The 26645-nt window shown below is 43.5% G+C and overlaps 3 protein-coding genes and 1 long non-coding RNA gene across 6 annotated transcripts in view; 3 read left to right on the top strand and 1 right to left on the bottom strand.

Moving 5' to 3' along the window:
• Ephx4 (epoxide hydrolase 4) overlaps positions 1–8731 on the top strand; it is a 32395-nt gene extending 23664 nt beyond the window's left edge. For both annotated transcript variants that reach the window (XM_028782363.1, XM_028782364.1), the window contains exons 6-7: positions 4693–4841; positions 8357–8731. In XM_028782363.1, the coding sequence (XP_028638196.1) occupies positions 4693–4841; positions 8357–8585 (378 nt within the window). In that variant the 3' untranslated portion in view covers positions 8586–8731. The remainder of the gene's footprint in view (positions 1–4692; positions 4842–8356) is intronic.
• Positions 771–16838, bottom strand: LOC114633738. Its single transcript, XR_003713232.1, has 3 exons — positions 16776–16838; positions 8486–8558; positions 771–1932 (listed from the first exon to the last, which is right to left on the bottom strand). It is a non-coding gene; the product is annotated as an uncharacterized LOC114633738 (long non-coding RNA).
• On the top strand, positions 10419–13284 carry LOC114633736 (lysophosphatidylcholine acyltransferase 2B). Its single transcript, XM_028782362.1, has 2 exons — positions 10419–10826; positions 11529–13284. Exon 2 carries the CDS (start codon positions 11634–11636, stop codon positions 13185–13187), a length of 1554 nt encoding a protein of 517 aa, XP_028638195.1. The 5' UTR covers positions 10419–10826; positions 11529–11633; the 3' UTR covers positions 13188–13284.
• A 208-nt stretch (positions 16839–17046) lies between the features above and the next one.
• The window catches only part of Btbd8 (BTB domain containing 8), a 51197-nt gene continuing 41598 nt past the window's right edge, over positions 17047–26645 (top strand). For both annotated transcript variants that reach the window (XM_028782392.1, XM_028782393.1), the window contains exon 1: positions 17047–17195. In XM_028782392.1, coding sequence (XP_028638225.1) covers positions 17047–17195 — 149 coding nt within the window. The remainder of the gene's footprint in view (positions 17196–26645) is intronic.

The raw sequence follows: 26645 nt of genomic DNA, 5'->3' as shown, positions 1-26645 counted from the left end.
ATGACACACACCTGTAATCCCAGCACTCAGGAGGCAGAGGCAGAAAGATTGCCACAAATCTTGAGTCCAGTCTGTCTTACATAGTGAGTGCCCGACCAGCCAGATGCTGTCTTGATAAACAAACAAGCAAATAAAGTTGAAGCAACTAGGTTGCCTCCTCTGAGGGAGGGCATACTTCCTCCCTGGCTGCTTCAGTGTGATACTCAGGCTTTCCCTGTGTTATAGATGCTGGTCTGGAGGCTTAATAGGGTTTTTAACTTGACAAAGATTTTCAAAAGGGGATACTATGCATTTCCTCATGTGTCCTCTCAGTTAAACCTGTTGTATCTGGTTGTCTCCATTTTAGTTACAGTGGGCTCCTGAGCTGATAGCCCAGCCAGGGTTTCCTGGCACTGTGCCAGGTTTACGTTGATACTAAGTTTATTATTTCAGCACAGTATGCAAAATCGTGATTTTCTAATTCCATCATTCTTTCTGCTTTTGATCAATTGGGATTTTGTAGTACATCTTCTGTTTAGTGGTTTTTAAGTACAAGATGACTGTATAAATGTTTCACGTCATGAGTATATATTTGATACGACAGTAAATACTCTTCATTATTGTTGTGAGGTCACGTCGTTCCATACCAGCCAGGTGGGGTTCCCTGCAGCCCAACTTCTGTTTCATTGTCGTGTAACTCCTTAAACTGATAATATTTAATGTTTCCCTTGGGAATCTGTTACTTCATGTTCTAGTCCAGAAGCATTCATTCAGTCACTTATTGATTTATTCGAGGAACTGTCATTTATTTTACTAAGAAATGGTATTTAGAGACCACAGTGTGGATTCAAGATGATCATTGTTATGGGGTTTCTAGATACTTCCATCACACAAAATCTGTGTGTTGTTTTTAGAAAGAATATGTGAATCATGAAATCTTATTTATATTTTCAAAACAAACTTAAGGCAGGATTAACTTCTTTGATGTTACATAAAACATTTGTAGCATTCCATATCAGGGCTTAAACAGAGTATATTCAGGGCAGTCTGGCTTGTCTGTCTGTCTGTCTGTCCACCCCGCTCCCTCCCTCTCTCATAGAAGACCATTTACTTAATGTCGTTTGTGTCTTTATGTTTTTGTAAGATATAGCGTATAGCCTATAATGTATACAAGTGTCTGTGTAAACAGTTGTAAACGTGCATGTGGCGTAACATTTTGAGAGGAGATCAAGGGTAAGATTATGAGAACAAGTGAAACACGTAGAAAGGACACAACAGTTGTAAATGAGATATAAAGTTAATTGTTTCTCTAGTTTCAACCAAGTCCTATGTTTTTTTTTCTTTTTTGAGATGATAATTTGGCATTTCTCCTTTCCCTCTCCTCGCTGAAAATCTCACATATCTCTCTCCCTACTCTCCTTGAAATCCTCGACCTCTTTTTCACTACCATGTGTGTATATACATATGTATTCCTATACATTACCTATTCAGCATGTATAATATTATTGTATGTACATCTTCAGGGCTGGCCGCTGGCACTGGACAACCAATCCATGTGCTTTTCCTTGGGGATAGCCACCTCTCCTGTCCCCAGCTTTCCTCTGTTGCCTAGAGTTCTCTTTGTAGAGTTGAGGCCCCGTGGGTTTTTCTTCATCTGCTGTGGCATGTCCATCAATATCATCATGGTTCAGCTTATGTTCTGACAGTCATGTAGGTGCAGCTTCTGACATTACTAGGAGACAGTCTCACAGTAAACTCCCTGATCCTCTGGCCCTTAAAATCTTTCTGCCCCATCTTCTGAAATGTTCACTGAGCCTCAGATGTGGAAATATTTTGTAGATGTGACCACCGGGACTAGGCTCCATGATTCCGCATTTTGATTGGTTGCAGCTTTCTGTAGTGACTTCTGTCTGTTGCAAAGTTTCCTTGTTGAGTCACATAGACTATTCTTGTCTATGGGCATAAGGACAAATATTTATAGATCGTTGTTAGGGATTATGCTGGTTTAGTAAAGTAGAAGTTGTTGATTCTCCTCTAACAACCATGCCTTCACTAGCACAGAGTTAGTTATGTTTCCAGCACCAGCCATGATCTCTCTCTTGTTGGACAGGCCTTAGGTCCACTTAGAGAGCAGTTGGTTACCATCAGGGCATGACATTATTGAGCCCTTAGTGTTAGCTTGTCACCCTGATCCTTGATGTGGTTCATAGGTATCATCAATAGGTAGGACTGCTGGTGACTTTCCTCCTTTGGAAGCTTACATGGTACTAGGCCTCAAAGAAGGGTATTCAGGGCAGGTTCCAGCCTAGGGATCTCTGAATCCCATTTCTGGAGTGCATGGTGTCTTCCACACTAAAGATTTACTTTTCACCCTTTGGGACAACCAAGAACAATAGCAATAGCCTGTGTGATTTAGGAATCACTTAGAGAATCTTGAAAGTAGGCTTCTCATGTCTGTTATTGGGTTTTTTGTGAGGTGGTCTTTGACTCTTTGAGGAAGCACTGTCAATTCAAATCCAGCTATATGTGTAATTATACATAGAATTATACATAGTATGGGGGTTTTAGGTAAATAGTTAATAGTATATTTTTGCATCTTTTCCAAACATCCTTACTGTTATTTTATCTACCCACTTCTTCTGTATCCACCTCCCTTTCTCTCCCTAAAGAACACCTCCTTTCTCATTTCCCGATCAGATCACATGTACCCTGCCATTCCCTTCTCTATTGCTTAACAACCCCCGTATCCTGGCAGTGGTCCTGTTTTCCTTCCCTTGTTTCTATAGCTACTACAGGATATACACGCACATCTGATAATTTGGAGCTAGGAGCCTCCAATAAGAGAACATAAGACATTTGTTTTTCAGGGTCTGAGTTACCTCACTCAATATTTTTTTCAAGTTCCATTGTTTCTCTCTCTCTCTCTCTCTCTCTCTCTCTCTCTCTCTCTCTTTCTCTCTCTCTCTCTCTCTCTCTCTCTCTCTCTCTCTCTCTCTCATTTCCCTCCCTCCCTCTTTCTCTTTGTTTCTCTGTGTATTTGTGTATTTGGTGTATTTGTGTATGTGTTTGTTTGTGTGTGTGTGCATGTGCATGTGTGCTGGAAAAGTACAAAAAATGTAATTGATAATGGGCATCTAAAATTGAAATGGGCATCTTAATTGAAGCTCCAGGGCTTCAGAATGCCCACTGTAACTATGTAGAAGGTCACTGAAATCTATAGTTTGAGGTTGGGCAAGTGCTTGCTTAATCTACCCAAACATTCTTTTATTTTTGAGTTTATTACAATCAAGTGATTCTTTACCCTTATACCCAGTGAGCAGTGGACAGTAGACACTAGTGTCTACCCTAGTGTTCTGTTTATTTTTTTTTTCTTTTTTTTTTCACCCAGTAATGTAGCCTAGTGATTGCTTCAGGTAAACGTATAGAAATAGTCTCTGTCTTTACATAAGAGCATGTTGTACACCAGAGTGAAAATGAACTTTATTTATTTCAACAAGCACTCAATTGATAGGCACTGAGTTTCTTCTGGTAATTTCCAATTACAAATAATATAATTAATCACCTCATGTTTATGCCATTTCATGTTTTTGCATGTGTTTTTGTGTGTGTGTAGGACTCGTGTGAAAAGTCATTCCATTTTTATTACTTGTGTGTGTGGTTGTTTGAAGGTGAGAGAAAAACTTCCATTGGTCAGGTCTCTTCTTACACCACCTGTATCCTGGGCTCAAACCCAGGTCCTTGGGTTTGGCATTAAGTGCCTTTGCTCCTGAACCATCTCAGGGCCTCTAGGATTCATATTTTAAACAAATATGACAATGGCTCTGAACAGGTTGCCTGTGCATCGGGAAATGATGCTGTAGAACAATGTTCCATGAAACAAAGGCAAGTCACTGAGGCAATTTAAAAGGTTGCAATTGGGACTTTAAAGCCAAGGGATAAAACTGGAAACCACCAGCAGAAGAGGTGATGACACTAACAGTCATCTCCTCAACTCCCACTCCACTTACTGAGGAAACTGCTGGGAACTGGGGTGTGAACTGGGTTGTGAAGTAAGGCCTTTCTACTATGGTTTGAGTAACTTTGAAAGAAGGATCTTTCTGGTCACTAAATAGTAGTTGAAAAATGAAGGAACAGTTTGGCAGGGAAACTACCTGGCACTCTTATAGAACATGAAGAGGCACCAAGATAGGATGCTTTTCATTGTGGTAAAATATGCAAAGGGATCAAAAAAGAAGAATAAAAAGAAATTAGGAAAGCAGGAATGTGAATTTCATCTATAAGCAATGAGACCCTGAGCTAGAGCAAAAGTTACAAGTTATCACTGCCATTCAGCTACCATATCCCCCGCATCAGCTACCATATCCCCACACCAACCACCATGCCCCCTTATCAACTATCATGTCCCCACATCAACTAGAAATACTATCTACCCCCATTTTTTGAGATAAGGCTCAGGAAAGCCAGCACGGCCTTGACTGAACTCGTATGTAGAAAAGATGATCTTGGCTTCTGATCCTCTTGACTCTACTTCTGAAGTGCTGTGATGACAGGCAAGTGCTCCCCTGCTCAGTTTAAGCAGTACTAGGGCTCAAACCATGTTTTTGTGTGTGCCTGTCAAGTACTCTACCAATTGTCAGCCCCCAACTCCCTTTAAAGTATGACTTTATTATCAGATAACTGACAATTGTAAATGATCTTCTTTTGCTTAATTAGGCTTTGAAGCACCTGTTTACCAGTCAGAGCACTGGCATTGGAAGGAAAGGACAGCAGCTGACAACAGAAGATCTAGAAGCTTACCTTTATGTCTTTTCTCAGCCTGGAGCACTAAGTGGTCCAATTAACCACTATCGAAACATTTTCAGGTGATTATAATTTCTTTTAGGTTAAGTAAAATACTTCATCTAAAGAGGTAATACTTTATTATTTTAAATTAAGTTTATCGCTTATTTAGAATGTCACACACATTTTCCCCCAGACATATCATATTCTGGGTATGTGTGTGTCTGTATGTGTGTGAGCATATGCGCATATGCATGTGTGCATGTGTGTCTGTGTGTGTATGCATGTATGTGCATCTGTGTGTCTGTGTATATCTGCATGTGCATATGCATGTACATGTATATCTCTGTGGGTGTTTCTGTGTGGGTATATTTGTGCACATGTGTCTCTGTGTGTGTGTGTGTCTGTATGTTTATGTGTATGTCTGTGTGTCTGTATGTGCACACACATGTGCATATATGTGTGCCTGTATATATGTATGTGTCTGTATGTGTGCACACACATGTGCACATGTGTCTGTGTGTGCATGTCTCTGTGTGTCTGCCTGTATCTGCATGTGTGTACACATGTGTGCATATATATGTATGTTTCTGTGTGTCTGCATGTATGTGTGTGTGCATGTGTGTCTCTGTTTCTGTGTATGCACACGTGCATGTGTGCATGTGTGTGTCTCTGTGTATGTACACACATGTGCACATGTGTGTATCTGTGTGTCTCTGTGTGTGCATGTATGTGTCTATGTGTGTGCATATTTATACATACGTGTGTGTGTGTGTATGTGATGTGGTCATACTATACAGTGCCTGTGTGGCAGTCAGAAAGGGTAACTTGGTGTCAGCCTTTACCTTCTAGCACTTTGTGTGAAGCAAAGTTTCTTTCGTTTTTCTGCTACACACCCCAGACTAACTGACCTGCAAGCTTCCAGGGGCTCTTCTGTTTCTGCCTCCCATCTCTCCATAGGAGTGCTGGGAATACAGATGTTTACATTCCCTATTTGCCTTTGCACGAATTCTGTAGACTTGAACTTGGATCTTCATGGTTATGTAGCCAGCACTGAGCCGTCTCCCTAGCCCCAGGCCCAATATTAATAAGTTTCTTTCATAGAAAATTTAAAATGTGGAACCGTGGAGAATTAAAGGTCCCTATGTGGCTATTGCTTGTTTTATTCATAATTCTTTCCTTTTGAGTGGATTAATTTTTAGTGTACTGTAACGATCATGTATTAATTCACTCAAGAAACATGCTTAAGAACATGACATGTCCTGGGCTGTCAGCAGTCGAGGTACAGTATTGAGCAAAACAAGACAAGGATCCTGAGCTCACAAACTTTGGCAGAGGAAACATACATTAAGTAAATAACCAGAGTCATGAATCCATTACAAACATACAGAAAATGGCTTTGGAAGAAACCCAAGGCCAAGGAGAGTGGGCTGGAAGGGGAATCTCAGGACTAGAGCTGTATGGGAAGATGGGAGTGTGACTTCATGCATCACAGGTGTGGAAGAAGAAGGGTTGGGAAAACAGGTAGGGAGTGTGGTGCCGAGGGAAATAAGAGTCAAATACTTTTAGTATCTTTAAACCAGTATGGGGGATTTAAAAAAAAAAAAAAACCTACCAATTCAAAGGAATCAGAAAAAGAGGGGAAAGGCAAAGAAACTGATATGAACCAAGATAACCAAGACAAAGGTAGCAGTCAGGCAAGGCAGTGCCAGCACTGGAAAGGCTGAGGTACAAGAATCATAAATTCAAGGCCAGCATGGGCTACACAGTAAAATCCTGCCTAAACAAAGAAAAAAATTCAGCAAGTCAGTGTCTTGGTTTCTTTTCTGTTGTGTGATAGAACACTCTGACGCACGCCATTTAAGGGGACAGGGTTTGTCTTATCACACAGTCCCAGGTTATAGAGATTATAATCATGACCAGAAAGTCAAAGATGGAACACCCCACCCCCACCCCAGAAAAATGTGTTTTACATAGCTCTAGGAGGAATCTTACCTCTCTGCCCTTTCTGAAGTTTTTTTTAAATCTGTTTTTACTATGATTGCTGACTGGGACTACTTGCACTGAAGGGTTAATAGAATTTTCACTTCTAGCAGACTAACAATACAAAGAACCAGGAGAGCAGCTCAGCTGGTTCTAGGGCTTTGTGCTACAAGAACAAGAACTTGGCTAACCACAAAGTAGATGATGTAAATGATATGGTTGAATAAGATTGAGCCTTGAGAAAAAAAGACCTATACTTCCCCATGATTGTTCCTCTAGCCCTGTCATATGCTGAGTAATGGACTGGCACTTTCTCGATGATTGTTTCCTGAACCCTGACACTTTCCACAGTTACCCCTCCCCACTCCCCCTGGGTTGTGGTTTTTTCCTTTAAATACCCTACTCTCCCCGAGCTGGGGACCGAGCTCCTCTGCCCCTGCGTGGGTTACAGGGTCTCAGCCTCAGCACACTGATTGAAATATACATCTTGCTGTTGCATCAAGATCGGTGTCTCTGAGTCTTTTGAGTAGTCATGAGTTCTCGTGGCTTGAGTGGGGGTCTCCCCTCCCCGGGGGCCTTTCAGCACCACCAGGAGAAAGCACTGTGAACTCCCAGAGATACAGAGCCTGTGAATGGCAAATTCATGACTTTGTTTGGGGTGTGTTGTACTTTTGTTTTCTTCTTTAGAAGTGTTTTACAGTGTAGCCTTGGTTGGCCTCGGACAGATTTCAGTTTTGTAAAGGCTAAATATGATTGGTTTATGTATATGTGTGAGTGTGTGTAGGTGTGTGTGCATGTGTGTGTGAGACTGTGTGTAGGTGTGTGTGAGAGTGTAGGTGTGTGTGCACGTGTGTAGGTGTGTGTGCATATGGGTGTGAGTGTGTGTAGGTGTGTGTGCATGTGGGTGTGTGTTGAGGCCTACCCAGGGTACCACCACTCAGCAGCCATGCACCTTGATCATTGATATGGTTTCTTACTGGGAAGCAGGGGCTTGTTGATTATACCAGGCTGGCCGGTCAGGAAACCAAAGAGACCTTCCTACCCTGGCTCTGCAGAGTGTAGTGCAGGCTACCCCTCTGTTTTTCACCTGGTTCTAGAGGTCCAAGTTGGTTCTTTATTGAAAGCAGTTGTGAAGTGCTGCATTCGGTGAAGAGCTGACTTGGGTCTTATTAGATCGGAACTATGAGATTCCTTTTTCGTTTTCCTTCTTTAGTGGCTTATTCTTTGTTTTCAGATAGGGTCTCGATTTTTGGCCCATGCTGTCCTGAAATTCTGTGTAGCCCTGAAATTCTGTGTAGCCCAGGCTAGCCCTGAACTTATAGTGATGGCCTGCCTTTGTGTCTTGAGTACTGAATTATGTTCACTAACACACTCAGTGTGTTGGAACAGTCTTAGTGCCCAATGCAGTATTTCACAATTATTCTTCATTACCACTTTCCAAAGGAGCTTTTTAAACATTTCCTCCAAATTCACCCTCCCAAGAACCAATTTTCAGCCCTTTAAGAAGATATAGTACTATCCTCTTTGAGGAATCTATAACCTTCATTGAATGTTATGAAGACCATTACTCAAAGTTCCCCAGGAGTTCTGAAGCCAATGTGTTTGGATTTTATAGCTGCCTGCCTCTCAAGCATCACATGGTGACGACCCCGACACTGCTTCTGTGGGGAGAGGAAGATGCATTTATGGAGGTTGAGATGGCCGAGGTCACAAAGATTTATGTTAAAAATTATTTCAGACTCACCATTTTGTCAGAAGGTAGCCACTGGCTTCAGCAAGACCAGCCTGACATAGTGAATGGACTGATATGGGAATTCCTGAGGGAAGAAACAAGGAGAGACTGACTTTATCTCCTACGGGGACTTGCTCATGGAATCTCCAAAAACCTCTTAAAAATTTGTTCCTCAACTTATGTTTTATTAGAAAAAATACCTGTTTTAATAAGCTTGATTATAAATAAATATAGTGACACATGGTACTGAAAAATCAATCTGTAATTCTTTTTCATTGTATTTGCACAGAAACCCATCTGCCTTAAAATGGAGAGTTATACAAAAGGTACCTGGAGAACATGGCTCACATTTGGCTCCTTGTTTCCGTTATCCTATTAACACATGGTACCCTTTACAAACACTTGTGATCTGAGCTAGGCCAAAGTATACACGGCGGATCTGCAATCTCAAATATTTTAATCTCATTGTTAAAACATTGTTTCTACTATATTGTTTCTAGCCATTAAAAATTCCAACATCAACTCCCATGACTTTATAATCTATAAAGGAATCTGAATAACTTGGCTAGATGAGTCTTTCAGGAAGTGGATCTTAGGTTCTGTTTATGATGAATGATTAAACTCTATTTGAAACTGGTATGTGCTACATCAACCAAGTAGGAAAATATCTCTTTACCTCTTCAGTGCTGTAAGAAATTAATACTATAATTCCTTTGAATACTAGAATCCAAGTTCTACAGGGCAAGATATAATTTTTTAAAGCTGATGTACATTGTGTAGAATAACATCCTGCTGCACTGTAGGCATGCAATTTCTTATGAACAAATGCAGTCCCAAGACTGTTAGCAGACCTCAAACTGCAGATGACTAAAACCCTATATGACAGATGCTTTTCCGTCTTAACTAAGCCCTTTCTGTGTACTGTGGCTGTGACTCGGTTTGAGGTATGATGATCAAAATAGCACCGATCTCTTTCTCTATTTTCACAGCATACTTTTTTTTTTCATTCCTCATGGGAAATATCTACCTTTTTAATTAAAAGTAGTACTTATGGCTTCTCTTTGGCACTTTGGGACTGTTAGTGGGTGAGATTAAGTAACACTGAACAATACACGGATCCTCTTTTGCACAAGTGATGCACATCAGGATAGTTGATCTGGAAGTTGAGTGGATAGAGGCACATGCGGCCCCGATATCTTGGACAGAGAGGATCTGCATCCCCAGGTGGGGTGAAGCTGAACAAGGGGAGATTTTTATCATGCTGCTCAGATTACTGTACAACTTAAAACACTTATGCATCATTTCTGTGATTTTTTTCACTTCATATTTTTAAACCCTGATGGATCATAAGTAACTAAGACCATGGTTGAGGGTCAGGGACTGACTACTGCGGTACAATGTTATAGTCAAATATTACACCACATCTGGCCCACAGAGTATAAAAGAAATATGGCGTGAGAACTGTTTCTTAAGAAGCATTTAGGCCGGGTGGTGGTGGCGCATGCCTTTAATCCCAGCACTTGGGCGGCAGAGGCAGCCGGATTTCTGAGTTCGAGGCCAGCCTGGTCTACAGAGTGAGTTCCACGACAGCCCAGGCTATACAGAGAAACCCTGTCTCAGAAAACCAAAAAAAAAAAAAAAAAAGAAGAAGCATCTACAGTATGCAATTAAAGAAAGCCGAGGAAGTAGAAAAGGTGAGTTGTATAATAACAAGTCACAGAAGAAAAACAGTGCTGCTCCAGTCACTGCTGTCCACTGTCTTGGGATATCCTCTCTGGCAAAAGAGGCAATTAGTAACCTGGCAAGTCACAGCACCTTAATGACACTTCCTTCATTATAAGACAGTCCTCATAGTGACAGGAGAATGTGGAGTGTCCTCAGAATTCTCCTTGTGCCATAGTAACCTCTAGGCATAATAAAAGCTCAATTGTTTACAACTTTATACTGGAGCCTCGAAACAAAAGTGCACGGTAGGGAATATGGCCAACTTAAAGATGTGAGAAGGCTTTAACATGTAACTTTGCTGATTCCCCTTGTGTAATGTTGGAACCTGGAAGTAACCTTCCACAGAGATCACACCTTGCTCATCCAGCTTTGGTACCCACAGCTCTTCCTGTTGTAGGACTAACTTGATAGTGTCAATAGATGTGAACTCAGGGACCTAAACGATCACTTTCACTCTGGGGAAAGGAATTCAGATTACCAGTTAGCAACCATGAATCCTCAGTGCAGCATGGGCAGGACTGTGAGTGCTTCCAGATCTAGAAGAGAGCCTAGTTCACACTAACTGAGCTCCATGACTTCCCAAGGACAGTAGGAAAGAAGAGACTCGTCCCGAGGCTGTGCTAACACAGTTAAGTAGATCTTATTTTAGTCAAGTTTTTTTTTTTTTCAGTTTAGAATGTAGACTAATGTTAACAATATAAACCCCATATGTTATAGTCAACTCTGGCCTATTAGAATTCCCTAATTTTTTTTCTTTGTAAATGACTAATTTTGTAAGGGGTGGATTTCATTTTGGCATTTCACACGAACACATTGTGCTCTCTTCTCACTCTCCCCCTCCTCAGCTGCCCTCTCCCCCTCCCTCTCCCCCTCTTGCTGGTTCCCTTCTCTACCAATTTTTTCTCTCCAGTCACAGAGCCTATTACTCTCTCTTTCTCACCTGTTCCTCTCTTAAAATCTATTCTTCAAATTTCTATGTATGGAAAAGGGCTCATAACACAAATTCTAAGGTGGCCTTCCTTACACTTCTTGGCATAAAAATAATGAAATCAGCAAAGTAATCCATCCGAATGGAGAGTGGACGAATTTCACGAGTTAGTACTCACAGCAGCCCACAGCAAACTTTCCTGGAATTGTCACTTAAGTCTGAGAGTTGCAATTCATATCAAATTCATATCTCCTTAGTAAGTACATAGGAGTAATATAATACCAGAAAGTGTTATGTGAAAATTTACTAACCATATATATGACTAAAACCAACAGCACACCGTGATTGTTCTCTTGATGAGATTCTAATTCTCCTGCGGATTTTTTTCTTATAATTTTCAAGGTAGTGTATCATTTCCTATTAACCAACAATTAGCTATAAGGGTGCTAATTAGATGCAAACGGAAGTAGCCCTTGGATGTGGAGAATACGCTGAGAATCAGGCTTCATGGCTCATCTGACCCAGCGCAAAGATACCACAGACACCACAACTGAGGTGGAGGTGTGGGACAGCAGGACTGCGCAGGAGCTGAACAAGTCCTTATATCCTCCGGCAGTAGCCAACCCCTTCACTCACCCCACACACCTGAGTGCTTGGCGCTGGGCCTGCACCATCATCCTGGGGACTGTGCTGGTACCCGTGCGGGTGTCCTGTATTGTCTTCCTCCTCATCCTTCTCTGGCCAGTGGCTGTACTCTCTGCCATTAACTTGCCTACTCACCCTACCAATCCTATGAGGAGTTGGAGGAAACATCTGATAAAGCCGGTGCTCATATTCTTGTTTCGTTTGGCGTTCTTTTTTGCTGGGTTCCTGGTTAAGGTCAAAGGGAAGAAAGCCACCAGAGAGGAGGCCCCCATCTTTGTCACCGCACCACACTCCACCTTCTTTGATGCAATTGCTGTTGTTGTGACCGGGCTCCCTTCGGTGGTCTCTGATAGTCAGCATGTGAGGATCCCATTGGCTGGGAAATGCATCCTGTTAACTCAGCCTGTGCTTGTGCAACGAGAAGACCCGAATTCTAGAAAGACTACCCGGAATGAAATTCTCACTCGAGTGAAATCTAAAATGAAGTGGCCGCAGATTCTGATTTTTCCAGAAGGAGTGTGCACCAACCGCTCCTGTCTTGTTACTTTTAAACTAGGAGCCTTCTCCCCAGGTGTCCCTGTGCAACCAGTGCTGCTTAGGTACCCCAACACCCTGGACACAGTGACCTGGACTTGGCACGGATTCTCAGGCTTCCAGATATGTATGCTTACTCTGAGTCAGCCCTTCACTAGATTGGAGGTCGAGTTCATGCCTGTTTATACGCCAAGTGAAGAAGAAAAGAAAGACCCCATCCTTTTCGCCAACACAGTCCGAATTGCCATGGCAAACGCTCTGAAGCTGCCCGTAACTGACCACAGTTTCGAAGACTGCAAACTGATGGTTTCTGCTGGTGCACTTCAACTACCCATGGAAGCCGGCTTGGTGGAATTTACAAAAATCAGTCAGAAATTGAAATTAGATTGGGACAATATCCACAAGCACTTGGACAAATATGCTTCAGTTGCAGTCTCCTCAAAAGGAGGCAAGATTGGAATTGAAGAGTTCTCACGTTATTTAAAACTCCCAATTTCAGAGCCCTTGAGACAGCTTTTTTCTCTCTTTGACAGGAATCAGGATGGCACCATAGACTTCAGAGAGTATGTGATAGGTCTAACTGTCCTGTGTAACCCAGCTAACACAGAGAAGATTCTGCAAATGTCATTTAAACTTTTTGATCTTGATGAGGATGGTTATATAACAGAACAGGAGTTGACAACTATGCTTCGGGCAGCTTTTGGAGTGCCAGACCTAGATGTTTCCACACTCTACCAGCAGATGGCTGGCAAGGATTCGGCTCAGGTTTCATACAGGACTTTTAGGAGGTTTGCCCTGAAGCATCCAGCATATGCCAAATTATTTCATTCATACATAGATCTCCAGACAGCCTATATATATTCATTACCAGGAGAGGCATAAACATTTCCCTAATATTAAGATGTTTGAGGCATCCTTAGAAACAGGAAAAGAACTTTTAGGTGGAAACGACGAACTAAATAAAAATTACCCTTTGAGGGAAAACTCAGTGGTTTTTACTCTAAGTAGCATGGATACTGTCTTGGAAAAAGCAACTTGGGGAGGAAAGGGCTTCCATCTTTGAGGAAAGCCAGGCCAAGCACTCAAGCAGAAGTGATGGGAACCACAGAGGGTGCTGCTTACTGGCTGGCTCCCCATGGCTCACTCAGCCTGCTTTCTTATGCAACCCAGGACCACTTGCCCAGGGGAGGCACCATTCACAGTGGGCTGGGCCCTCTCACATCAATCAGCATTCAAGAAAATGTACCACAGACTTGTCCACAGGCTGGTCTGATGGAGTCAATTCTTCAGTTGTGGTCCTCTCTTCTCAAATGGCCCTAGTTCGTGTCATGCTGACAGAAACTAACCAACACAGATATTATATTTTAAATAAGCTTGAAGAGTTATAATACCCTTCCCTCCCTTAAGATAATGTTCACTGGGCACAATGGCATGTGTCTTGTAGTCCCATCCACCCAGAAAATAAGAAGCAGAAACATGGCTTTACAACCTAGCAAACAGACTCAGACTTCAAATGATTTACAGATTGCTCTGAGATTTTCCTTTTCATTGATAATAAACTGTCCTTAAGCTCCAGTTTTCATTCTTAAATTATTTTAATATGAAATGAAGAACTCCAACAAGGGGACCCTGATTTTCCAGGTGTCGTTTAATGGCTCTTTACTGGAACTCCCTAGGGTTTCTGGCATTTCTGGCATGATTTCTTTCTTGCTTTTTAATTCTTTAATTGAGAGAAAAGAGCTTTAGAAAGCATCAAAAGGATTCTATATTGTACTATAGAGATACTTGCTCAACCATGATTGTTGCTGCTCTATTCAGAATAGCTAGAAAGTGGAATGAGTGTATGTGTCCATCATTGGAAGAATGGGTAATGAAAATGTATTGCATATATGTGTAAATGAGGTCATGGTAAAGAAAGGCTCTTATTGTGGTTAGGAGAGAGAGAGAACAGGCAGAAACATCAGGAAAACTCCAAAACAGAGAAGATGAGAATAGTCAGGGTGGGGGTGGGGGGTGGGGAGGGAACTTTGTTTTTATAGAGAGGATGGATGGGTATGCGGGAGGATAGAAGCCTGTGAGGTGTAATAGCCTGGAAGCTAGCACAGTGGAGGGGGAGAGGTTGTGGGGGAATGAGTAGGGCCCGGAGGCTAGTATAGACACTGAAATTTATATCGGGTACTTGTGAATAGAGAACTTTAGGAACTTAGACGTTAGCATGGATTTTGATCTGCTGATGGGGTGCCACAGATGTATGTCAATAGAGAACCATATGTGTCACTTCTACTAGAGGATATGGAAATGCCTTTTTTGCATACAAGGAATCTGGTTCACAACTTCCTGAGAAATATTTAATCTAACTGACAGAAATATTTCTACAGTCCAGCTTGAGCTGAGCTTAGACTGAATTTTGGACCAAGCCAGGGGCCTGCCCTTTTGGGGTGTTTTAGGGTACCCTTTTGACCTGACAATACATAATGGAAATTGATTTAGCTGTAAAGGAAAAAAATAAAATGACTTAACTTGCATATAAATGCATGGAATTGGGAAATATATATGGAGGTCACTCAGGTGCAGAATAAAAACACTTTATAAATGGATGGCATTATATGGTTAAGGGGAAGGTTTTTATTGCAGAAATGTAGGAGAGAACACCTAGAGGCATCTGGAAGAATCCAGAGCAGAGAGAGAAAGTGGTAGACTGAACAGGATCAGCAGACTGGAACTGGCCTTGGGAGAAGAGCATAGATAGATAGACAGACAGACAGATAGCAGGAGAGCAGAGGGAGGGAGGGAAGGAAGAAGAAGGAAGTGAGGGAAGGAGGTGGGAAGAGCATAGCCAAAATAGCAGGATTATAAGGAGAAAAGGTAAGCCCATGAGCTGGAGACATTTACTGTTGTGGAGGAGGTAAGAAAGGCAGCATGCTAACATAAACTGTAAAATGTGTAACAGGTACTTGTGATACTGAGGGAGCCTGGAAGCAAGCATGACCTTTGGTATGCTAACACACACCACAGATAGCTCCTTTGGTAGAAAGGGATTGGCTTCATAAGTTTCCAAGAAATGCTGGATTTTTATCTAACCACCAGAATTTGGAGAGATGGAATTTCATTTGGACTCGACACACTGCACGTTTGCACTTAATAAAAGCAGATCCTAGCTTAAAGAGTCTTCAGCGTCACATGTTCAATTTAGAATACCTATAAAAGCTTTACAACTTAAGAAGGAATATTGGGGTGAGGAAGCCCTCCCCCCCAAAAAAAGGCAGATAACTTAATAGTTGTGATATGAAACCAGCTGGGCAGGGGCATTAAGCAGCCATGAAAGCAGGGAGCTGTGAACTGTGAGAGGGTTAACCTTCAGGTTTTCTTAATCAAAATCATTTATTCCTCAAAACTAAGCTCTAGGTGTAATGAGCATAGTAAAAAAAACAAAAACAAAAACAAAAAAGTGCATTTTTAGATTTGTAAAAACAGCTTAACCAGGAATTCCACTACTCTCCAGGCTGCACATGATAACCAAAACCAGTGGCATCACTTAAGATAATCAGACACAGGCCTCGAATCACACCAGTAGATAGTAGATAAACAGTGTATAATCAGTGACTAAGAGCAACGCTCTGCTCTGCACTTCTGGAGCGATGTCACCTTGATCTGCCATGTGGCTGGAGAGTCCCTCTCTCCCAGGACCCTGACTCTCAAATCAAAGACTACTGTTAGGATAGTCTAAGACAGGCTGACTCCGTGACAGGCTTCAAACTGGCTGTCAAGGAGACTAGGCCTAAGACTGGGCAAATCCAGGCAAGTCAGTTACTAGAAAAAACTCCAGGCTTCAGGCAGCGAGTCAGAAACTGCCCTGCCATCAATAAGCTGACCAGGCACATGGCCTAAAGCAAGGGCAATGGGTCTGCAACAGTTTCCAGTCCCCACACCCTCGTAACAGAATATCCTTAGAGATAGAGCAAGATGAAGGTCACCTACTCCAGAATCCCCTAATGTGCTTTAAATCGGCCAGCGAGCTCACTTGACTGTCTCTCTGTCTTGGTAATGGGAGACTTCATGCTGGACTTCTGCAAAATAAAACACTCTTTGTGTTTACATACAATTTGAGTCCTGGTTATCATTCTTCTGGGAGTACATAACCTTCAGCTAAGATGTATCACCCAGTAAGTAGCCTTAGGACCATGGGAATTTAGAGTGTGAGCCTCGTGTGATGACCCTCAGCATACTAAAATATAACTTGTGCTATACCAACTATGCCTATCTACCTCCTTGCTCACGACATTAATACTACTGGAAAACTCTGGTGACACTCCCCACCCCCCATCTTTCATAAATAAAGAGGGCAGAGGATGCAGACACTCCAGGAAAACACATACAAACGGTACTCGCATTGATTTCAAGTCCCTTCTCCATAACACTCATTAAACGGTTGACTAACACCAACCAGTAAGAAGAAAGAAAGGCATAAACCTCTGAGGATGTTCTCCTTCAGGGAGATTAGGAGGTCGCTAGCAGGCCGATGTAAACAGAGCGAGTGCGCACGCGCAGCAGCCCCCGGTCACGTGGCTGCGGGCTTTCATTCCTAGGCTCGCGGTACCGGATCCGCGGTGTTTAGGGACCGGCCACAAACTAGGTGGGGTGGGAACTTTCTTTCCGGGTCGGACTCCGCGGCGGGTTGCTGGGCTCGGGAACGCCCCCGTCCCGGTCCCGCGCGGCCTGTCACCCGGGGTGTGTGGCTGACATGGCCCACTGTGGAGCGGGTGGCGCGGCCCCGGCGGGTCTTCTGAGGTCCCCGGGGCTTGACAGGAAAGGGCTGCCTAGGAAGGGGCCCGGGGAGCGGCGCCGGCTGAAGGCGGTGGTGTCGGAGCAGCTCAGCCGCGACGTGCTCAGGTAGGAGGCGGGAGCAGCGTTGCTCACTCCCTCCCCGCCTCGCTTCAGTCCTGAGGCGCCTGAGAGTGCTCGCTGGGCGCCTCCCTCCCAAGGAAGCTCAGACCGACCCAAGGAACCAGTCAAGGAGGACAAAAATTAGACCACCAGTTTTTCTAAGACTCATACACCGTAGTGGCTGTTATTGAGTTCGGGCTGCGTCCAGATCCTGAAACGCATACCATGTCTTTAAAAAGTTGTAAGAAAAATTATTCAGTTAGGAAAACGAGCGTTTACTTGTAATGAATGACAGAACAGTGTGCCTCTAACGGGACAGCTCAGGGTCACAGCTACCATTAAGTCCCCTATGCTCTTAGCAGGGAAAGCATAATTCTGACAGGTGGGCAGGATGAACCCGGCCATTAACTGGAGTATGTGTTTGTCGGGGTAACCATACTGGTGTAGTGAAAATAATTCTGGCAATATCTCTGCTATGCAAACACTCCATCCCACCCAAGTGGTCAGACTTTCAGACTCCTGTTTCTTGAAATTGTTGAAAGTGCAGACTGGGGCTAGGACTCCATTTAAGGATGACAGCGTATATGAAAAATGCATTTCCTAAGGTGTGTATAAGTTAGTAAAAATTTATTCAAGGCCAGCTCTTTCTTAGGCAATAATTAGCCATACCCAGACTCGTGATAAGTGTGGGAGTGATTTCTTACTGGGAATGCATATTATTTCTATAATAGTGTAGGTGAAGAGAACCAAACTCAGGTCCTCTGCAAGAACAATATGTGCTGCTAACCTCTGAATCATTTTACTGACTTATTGTACAAAACTTTCTTTTGTTTATTTGGGTTTTGTTTTTTTGGGGGGAGGGGGGTTCTCAATGTGTACCAGGATCACGGATCAGTCTGTCTCTGCCTGTCATTAGAGGCATACGCCACCACACCTGGCTTTATTCTACAACTCTTACTGTGAAAAACTGTGGAAATTTGGGGATCTTCACATTGGGTTCATATGTTTATCAGAAAAACTGAGGTCTTCTTCATAGTTGTCATAGTCTCATTAATAAAATAATTTAAAAACGGACTCAATAGGCAAGCTACATATCTTGGCAGCTGCCTGGAAGCATTGGGGGAAGAGAAAGCCATGCCTTTTATGTCATGGTCTGAGAAAGCTGCTAGGCTCCCCAGTGGAGGACAGGTGCTGTGTGATATGTGAGGTATTTCCAAAGAACAGTGAGAAAGTCCAGAGTATGTGGGCCAGTATCTGAAAGAAAAGAATAGTAATAAGGAAAAGAAAAACTTATGCCTTGAGTTAGGACTCAGAAAAGCAGGCAGGTTTCTACTGTTAGAGGAGACCACTTGCTCGAGGTGACTACTCACAGTTTATAGCCAATTTAAAGTATTTATTCCTATTGGCTGTAATTCTCTAAGGGATTTTTGTGTTTCCTCTTTAAGAGCATCTACCTGTTTACCTGTGTTCTCCTGTATTTCTTTCAGGGCGATACTTATGTCCTTCTTGAAGTCCTCTATCATCATCATTATGAGATGTGACTTTAAATCAGAGTCTTGCTTTTCTGGTGTGTTGGGGTATCCAGGGCTCACTGTGGTGGGAGAACTGGGTTCTGATGATGCCAAGTAGCCTTGGTTTCTGTTGCTTATGTTCTTGCCCTTGCCTCTTGACATCTGGTTATCTCTGGTTTTAGCTAGTCTTGCTGTCTCTGACTGTAGCTTGTCCCTCCTGTGTGTAGTAGGAGGACAAAAATTAGACCACCAGTTTTTCTTTTTTTTTTTTTCACTGTCAAAAACACGTTTACTGTGACTCTCATATTTAAGAGCCTGCTAGTAAGTAGGGCAACTATTTTTTTTTTTGAACATGAAATGCTTTTTTATAGCATGTTTTACAAGGGGAGGGGGTAAGAGGGTCCAGGTGGTGGAAAAGTACAAAATCTTCTTGGCCTGTGCCTTGAAACATGTCATGGTCTATATGGTACACTGCCTTGAATTATGATCTACCTGCAGTTCTTCAGAAGATATGGTACACTGCTTGAGTTATGGTCTCCCTGCTATTCTTAAGAAGACATGGTACTCTGCTTTGAGTCTATCTGCAGTTGCTAAGCAGGATCTTGCAGTTGCCAAGCTTCAGAGGACATTGTGCAGGTGGGGAAAGGTAGGGGGTGAGGGTAAGGGCGAGGGTCCTGGCTTCTGGCATCTCCCCCTTCTCTGTTTAGTTAGAGAAGGCATCTTATGTTCAATCCCAACTATGTGAGTTTTGAATTTGGATGTCTAATTATGGGGGGGTCTTAGACAAGTTCACAACCCCAAAACACTGATGTGAGACGAGTCACATCGATGGTCGAAGGCTTTAGGCTGTCGACGATGGGCAACGTCAAGGGACTCTGATGTGGGTGAAAGGAGGGTGAGAGCCCTGTCTTAGGCCATGTAGGCTGCACCCACTCCCAGCACCACGCACTCCTTTTCGGCTGCATTGGGTGGGCCCCTGGGAAGTGGACCTACAATAATCCCGTCATTGGGCTAACTCACAGCCATCCTAGTCTCTTGTAAATGTTCAAGTTACCAACCATTTGTCAGTTTGGGGTGTAATATTGTCATAAAGGAAGGCTCCCCAATGTTAGCGGCCATATCAAGGGTGGCCTTGGTTTAGGAAAAAGCCAATTTTTGTTGTGGTGATCAAGAGGCCAAGCTCTCTAGCGAGAGAAATGAGGGCAAAGCCAGGCATACCAGGAACCCTTCTGGAGGGCGTGGAAGTCTAGGGGTCGACCGTAGGGAGAGGCAGGGGAGCTGACAGCTGTGTCAGTCTCCTGCGGAGTCACTTCTGGATCCTCTGCAATTTTCAGCTGATGGTAATGAACTTCAACTGCCTTCTTGATGGCAGCATCAACCTGGTTCCGTGGACGACAGGTCACGGGTGATGATCTCTGTCTTGCTCAATCTTGATGTCGTTCGCACATCCTCTCAATGAGGGTCCGTCCGGATGGGTCCGTGCCTCAAGCCCCACGTCTGGGTGCCACTTGACCCGACCGGCGGGTCCTGGTTATTCGTGGGGGCGAGGAGGACTGCAACCTGCTATTCTTCAGAAGATATGGTACACTGCTTGAGTTATGGTCTCCCTGCTATTCTTCAGATGATATGGTACACTGCTTTGAGTCTATCTGCAGTTGCCAAGAAGGATCTTGCAGTTGCCCAGCTTCAGGGGACCTTGTGCAGGTGGGAAAAGGTAGGGGGTGAGGGTAAGGGCGAGGCTCCTGGCTTCTGGTCCATCTGGGTTAGAACTTCTAATAGCAGGCATCACGGGTGATTCAATTTTACCTGGAAAGAAAAAAGAACCACCAGTTTTTCTAAGACTCATACACCAGTAGTAGCTGTTACTGAGTTCGGGCTGCATCCAGACCCTGAAACATATACCATGTCTTTAAAAAGTTGTAAGAAAAATTATTCAATTAGGAAAATGAGCGTTTACTTGTAATGAAGGACAGAACAATGTGCCAGTACTGTGTGTCAGTACTCCTGAGAGACCAGTTCTCTCGGGAGGAATTTGAGTATGAAGAGCTGTGGCATGGAGTCAGCTCCGGGCATAGATGGAAACTGGAAGGATCCTGTTCCTGGCTGTTCCTTGATTCCTGTGCCCTGATGGCTCTGAGTGGGTCCTTCTTGGGCCAGGAATTTGAACAGAAGTGGTGGTGTTACCTGTGCTCACAGGTGTGTTGGCACTCCTGGTGGGATTTGGGTATGGAGTGCTGTGGCACAGGATCAGCTCTAGGAGCAGATGGAAACCAGAAGGATCCTGTCAGCTGGAATCTCTTGGCCTTAGATTTCTACAATAGAGTTGGGTAATTTTTTTGTGAAATTCTCTATAAGGAGACCAAATTCTAGTTAAACCTGAAATTCAGGCCGCAGCAAGAATACAAGATAGAGGAGCCTCTGTACTGTCTTGCTCTGTCACACTGAAGGATGGGCTTCTGGGGCTGGAAAAGTATATTATCTCATTAATATTCCTCTGGGGGCGGTGTACTCTTAGACGGCATCACTTGCTACCTGGATTATCATACAGTTTCTCTGCAGAAGTTACCTTACTTAATTAACTAGCACATGACGTTAACTTCGGCTTGATATGCAGTCCAGTTAAGATGAGATTAAATTATTGAGATTTATGGTAAAAACCAAGGTTATATAAATATATTTGACTCTGTCCTGATTAGCTTTATGTCAACCCGACACAAGCTAGAGTCATAGGAATGAAACTCAATTGAGAAAATGCCTCCCTAAGATCCAGCTGTAAACATTTTCTTAATTAGTGATTGATGGGGAAGGGTTCAGCCCATTGTGTGTGGTGCTACCCTGGGCTGGTGGTCCTGGGCTCTATAAGACAGGCTGAGCAAGCAGCTTCTCTCCATGGCCTCTGCATTAGCTCCTGCCTCCCGGTTTCTGTTCTGGTTGAGCTCCTGTGGTCACTGCTTTTTAATCCATGGAACTGCAAAACAAATCTCCTTTCTTCCTTAAGTTGCTTTGGTCATAGTATTTCATCGAAGCAATAGTCCTAAGACAGATTGTTTTATCTTGAAGATATTTGTGCTTATGGCAGACAAAATGACAGCATGTGAGGGTGGATAGGTTAAAACTGTAGATTGTAATAGGGCATTCTTTCTCTAAAAAACAGAATCAACACCTAGATCTTGACTTTGGGAAAAGAGAAGTTAGAAACAAAGAAGTCAGGTAAGAGATTTTATGATAGCTGAGGGCTACATGCTAGCAGTGGAAATGGAAAAGTTACAGGGTTGTTGAGTGAATATATGTGGGTGAGCTGAGACAGGGAAGGACAGGAAATGGTTGAAAAGGAAATATATATGACTATGCAGGAGACTGTATCCTGACGACAGTTAGATGTGCATCTGAAGAGATGAGCTGAAGAGAGATTGGCCGAGCAAGTACAGATGAAGGGCATCACCAGCACCCAGTTATCTATCCAGACCAAAGACTGTCCGCCTTCACCTCCCACCTCCTCAACTCCATTACTACCTACAGATGTTTTCATTTCATCCTCTCTGTCACTACTGATCCCACCTGGCTCAGGTTCCCACTCTACCCAGCTAATGGCTGAGAGCTAGAAGACCAGTTTGTCTGTGTTTCAGACTGTTTGTTGACTCTCTGCTTATAGGGTCTGAGTAAGTTCTTTGCCTCTTATTCACCTTTATGTGTGCAACTGCATAGTTAGGCACCAGGATGTGCTGTTTGCCTTAAAAAGCACCTTGCACTGTACCACACCCAAAGCACCCTATGGATTAGTTTGTATTTTGTTGTAAGGAACTAAGCCAGGAACTCCCTTTCACTTTGTTTTTCTAATGAATGCTAAAATACCTTTAACGATCACATTTAATGAACATAGTTTTTTAATTTAATTTTTTTTTACTTATTCACTTTACATCCTGCTCACTGCCCCTTCCCAATCACCCCCTCCCACAATTCTTCCCGAATCCACCTCCCTTCTCCTCTGAGCTGGTGGGGGCCTCTTGCATATACCCCTACACTAGCACTTCAAGTTTCTGCAAGGCTAGGTGCTTCCAATCCCACTGAGGTCAGACAAGGCAGCCAGCTTGTAGAACATATCCTGCATATAGGCAGCAGCTTTTGGGATAGCCCTGCTCCAGTTGTTTGGGACCCACATGAAGACCAAGCCTGTACATCTATTACATACATGCAGAGGCCTAGGTTCAGCTTGTGTATGCTATTTGGTTGGTGGTTCAGATTCTGAGATTCCCAAGGTGTCCTGGCCTGAGCTGCTGCTCCAGTCAGAGGGTCAGGGTCGAGAGAAGGGGGGGGGGATGGAGGATGGAGAGGCAAGACACAAGAAGAATGGAGACAAGACAGAGAGTCTGTTCAAGTCCCATTTATTGAAAGGAAATCATGGGTGTATATAAGCACAAGCAGGGGAATGCAGCTGAAGACACTTTACCATGTGTACCTTGCAGCTGGGGACATTAAACAACAAAACAAGATATGTAAGAAAAACAAGATGTTTATCAGAGTGTGCTCAGCTGTTGTGGGCTGTTGAAAACAAGTCTCTTGTCAGGGTATATGGCCTGAGATGGCTGCAAAGATGATAGCTGCTTTCTGCTCAGAGTTGGCTCCCAACACCAAGGCCCAGGTTAGTTGACTCTGTTGGTCTTCCTGTGGAGTTCCTATCCCCCTCAGGGCCCACAATCCTCCTTCCTATTCTTCCATAAGAGTCCCAAGCTCCATCCACTGTTTGGCTGTCGGTGTCTGTGTCTGTCTGAGTCAGCTGCTGGGTAGAGTCTCTCGGGACAATTTGTTCCTGTCTTGTCACCCAACATATCTTGTAGTCTTGTGTGGTGTCTGTCTGGGGTGGTTGGAGGTCAGGGTCAGGGAGTGTATTTGCCATTGAATATATCATGTCTTTTAATTTCCAGACCCGTCTTTTTCTACTGTGCTTAAAACTCCAGGGGGCAAGCATTATGTTTTAGCCTTTATGTTCTTAGTGCATTGTTCATACTTACAAAATGCTTAGTGGTAACTAAGCCTCAGTAGAAGTCTGAAGTGCTTTATATAAGTTATGCTTTGATTTGAATATTTGTCCTTTTCAAGTACAAGTTGGAATTTATAACTGTCATTGGCTTGTTATTAACTGTCAGTAGGTCCTTAAATCGGGATTAGGCCTTGAACAATCCATCCTTGTGAGTGAAACTGGCTCCTTAGTTAAAGAGTGAATTTGGAGTTAGGGAGATGACTCAGTCAGTATAGTGCTTGCTGTTGAAGTATGAAGGTCAGAATTCAGTACCCCAGAACCTATGTAAAAGCTGGGCATGATGGCATACACTGTAATCTCAGCCCTTGGAAGGCAGACAGGATGATTCTGGGCCTTTGTTGGCCTTCAGGTTCAGTGGAAGACCCTGTCCTAAAGTAAAAATGTAGAGGGCTATTAAGGAAGTTACTTGACATTAGCCTTTGACCTGCATGGATGGGCACATGTGTGAGCACACACACTCACACTCTTGCACACGCACACACGCCACTATGCAAAAGATTGGCTCTCTTACCATCCACCAATCGATAAAGCATGGAGCCTCTTACCAGATGTTAGCACCTTGAGACCAGAAGTTGACTGTAGACTTGTGAGCCAATAAACTCATTCTTGTAAACATCTTGTCTGTGGTATACTGTTACAGCAATATAAGACAGACAGGGCAGGCCAGAACAATCGAAGGCAAAGGATGGAAATAAGCTGGGCTTTTGCAACACTAGGCCTTTACTCCAGTCTTTGTCTCTAGCTGTTACTTTGGGGTGAGCCAGTAAGCACTCCTTAATGTTTAAGATTTTTAACTTAAAATGCACAGTACACTTTCACCTGATACAAGTGGTTTTACAAATAAAAAAACTCTCTCTCTCACACTCACATTTACATGCTGCTTACTTTAAAACACACACACACACACTCCGGTTATCATCTGTTATGGACAGGATTTCCCATTGCTGTTTGGCTACTCATGGATCTACTTTTGCTGTTTTGAAGCAGTCTAATATGAACCAGGTGGGCCCAGCCAAGAGCGGCCCAGGATAAGCTTTCTCCAGCTTCAGTCTCTGGTGCGTCTGAATTCCAGGCTTGTGGGGTCAGCAGAGAAGATGGTTAGGAGAGAGGACAAGTTGGGTATATAATTTGAGATTTCAGTAAAATTTTGAGAAAACAACATACTTTTAAGTTTTGGGTAAGTTTGATTGTAGTATATTATTGTATGTATTCTATTTTATCATAATGTGCCTAATGTATAAATCAAAATGTATGGCAGGTATGTCTAGAGAAAATAGCCATGTTTGGTACTGTTACAGAGTAGACTTATAACGTATTTATGTAGATAAGAAGGTTCTTCTGTAAAGTTACCTAAACATCAGATTTTTTTTCTCCAGGGAACTTGCCACATTAGAAGATTCAGGGCTTGAGCTGGTCATTGGTGGTGTACACCTTTGATTCCAGCATTCAGGAGGCAGACGTAGGCGGATCTGTGAGTTCCAGGCCAGCCTGCTCTATAGAGCTCCAGGATATACTGAGTTCCAGGGCAACCTGGGCTACACAGAGAAATCTCAATAAAACAACAAAACAAAAAGACTAGTCTCAGCGTGAGCCTCTAGAGTAGGAAGTCTGTATCCACTTGATGAGCGGTGGGGCTCAGCCCAGCACTGTGCAACTCTAAGTTAGTTACCTAAAACTTTAATATAGTTATCTTTAAAAACAATCCGTGGAAAAAAACTGACCAAGCCAAACTTGTTTGCAAGGTGTAGGACCCCAAAGGGCTGCTATGCCCTGGCTGAGCCTTTCCATACGCTGCTGTCTACTAAGTAACATTCTGCGGTTCCTCTAGGATCAAAACATCCCGACTAAGGCATGGTGCCCTGTAACCGCCCGTTCTGCTGCTCCGGTCCGCGGGTCAGGGCCTAGCAAGAGAGAGTGGGGACGGAGACTCGAAGAATGGAGACAAGACAGGGAGTCTGATCAAGTCTCGTTTATTGGAAGGAAATCCTGGGTATTTATACCCTTTACCACGTGCCTTGCCCTCGTGGACAAGCACAGCTGAAGGCACTACGTCATGTGCCTTGCAGCGTGGATATCACGTGCACCTAGCTAGCTGTGAGGAGACCACGTGCACCCAGCAGCGTGGACATCAAGTGCGCCTTGCAGCTGGGGGCACTAAACAACAAAACAAGATATGTGAGAAAAACAAGATGTTTATCAGAGTGTGCTCAGCTGTTTCGGGCTGTTGAAAACAAGTCTCTTGTCAGGGTCTATGGCCTGAGATGGCTGCAAAGATGATAGCCGCTTTCGGCTAGGAGTCGGCTCCCAACAGTGCCCCAGGAAGGGAATTTACTCTTGACATCCTATTGCCCCCCAGTTGAGCTCCTGCTTTTTCACATCCTGACTAATACATGGTGCCCCAGGAAGGGAATTTATACTTGACATCCTATTGCCCCCCAGTTGAGTTCCTGTTTTTTCCTGAGTTTGTGTTTTTCCTTCCCTGGCTTGGTGTACATATTGAACCTGCTCAGTAAAAGTTTTGGCATTCTCTCATAACGGATGACCCGAGTCTGAGTATTTCTTTAATCCCCCAGGCCTACGCCCGAGCTCGGTACCGCGGGCAGCGCCTGAGCTGTCAGCAAGGTTTCAAAAGCTTCTGCTTTCTGAAGCATTTGTTTCCTTTAGCATAAAATGGATGTGTAGACAAGCAGATACTTTCTGTATACTAATGACACATTGTTTTTGCCCTTTGGGAGTTCATTATCTAGTGGGGAGAGATGCATACAAATAATAATGATGCAGTGACAGAAACGCTGTAACAGAGGCGTGGGCCTTGTGTAATGGGCTAAGAGGAGCCATTAGCCTGCCCTTAGGGAGTCTGAGGGTCACAGGCAGCTTGCCAAGCTTTCACTGTAATGGATATCTTTA

Source organism: Grammomys surdaster, unplaced genomic scaffold (assembly GCF_004785775.1).
Source record: "Grammomys surdaster isolate TR1022 unplaced genomic scaffold, NIH_TR_1.0 751, whole genome shotgun sequence".
Classification (NCBI taxonomy): domain Eukaryota; kingdom Metazoa; phylum Chordata; class Mammalia; order Rodentia; family Muridae; genus Grammomys; species Grammomys surdaster.
This window is presented reverse-complemented; position numbering and strand designations above follow the sequence as displayed.

What these genes read in the sequence shown, in the direction of transcription:
- LOC114633736 (XM_028782362.1), top strand. Translation starts at nt 11,634, where the DNA reads ATGGCTCATCTGACCCAGCGCAAAGATACCACAGACACCACAACTGAG.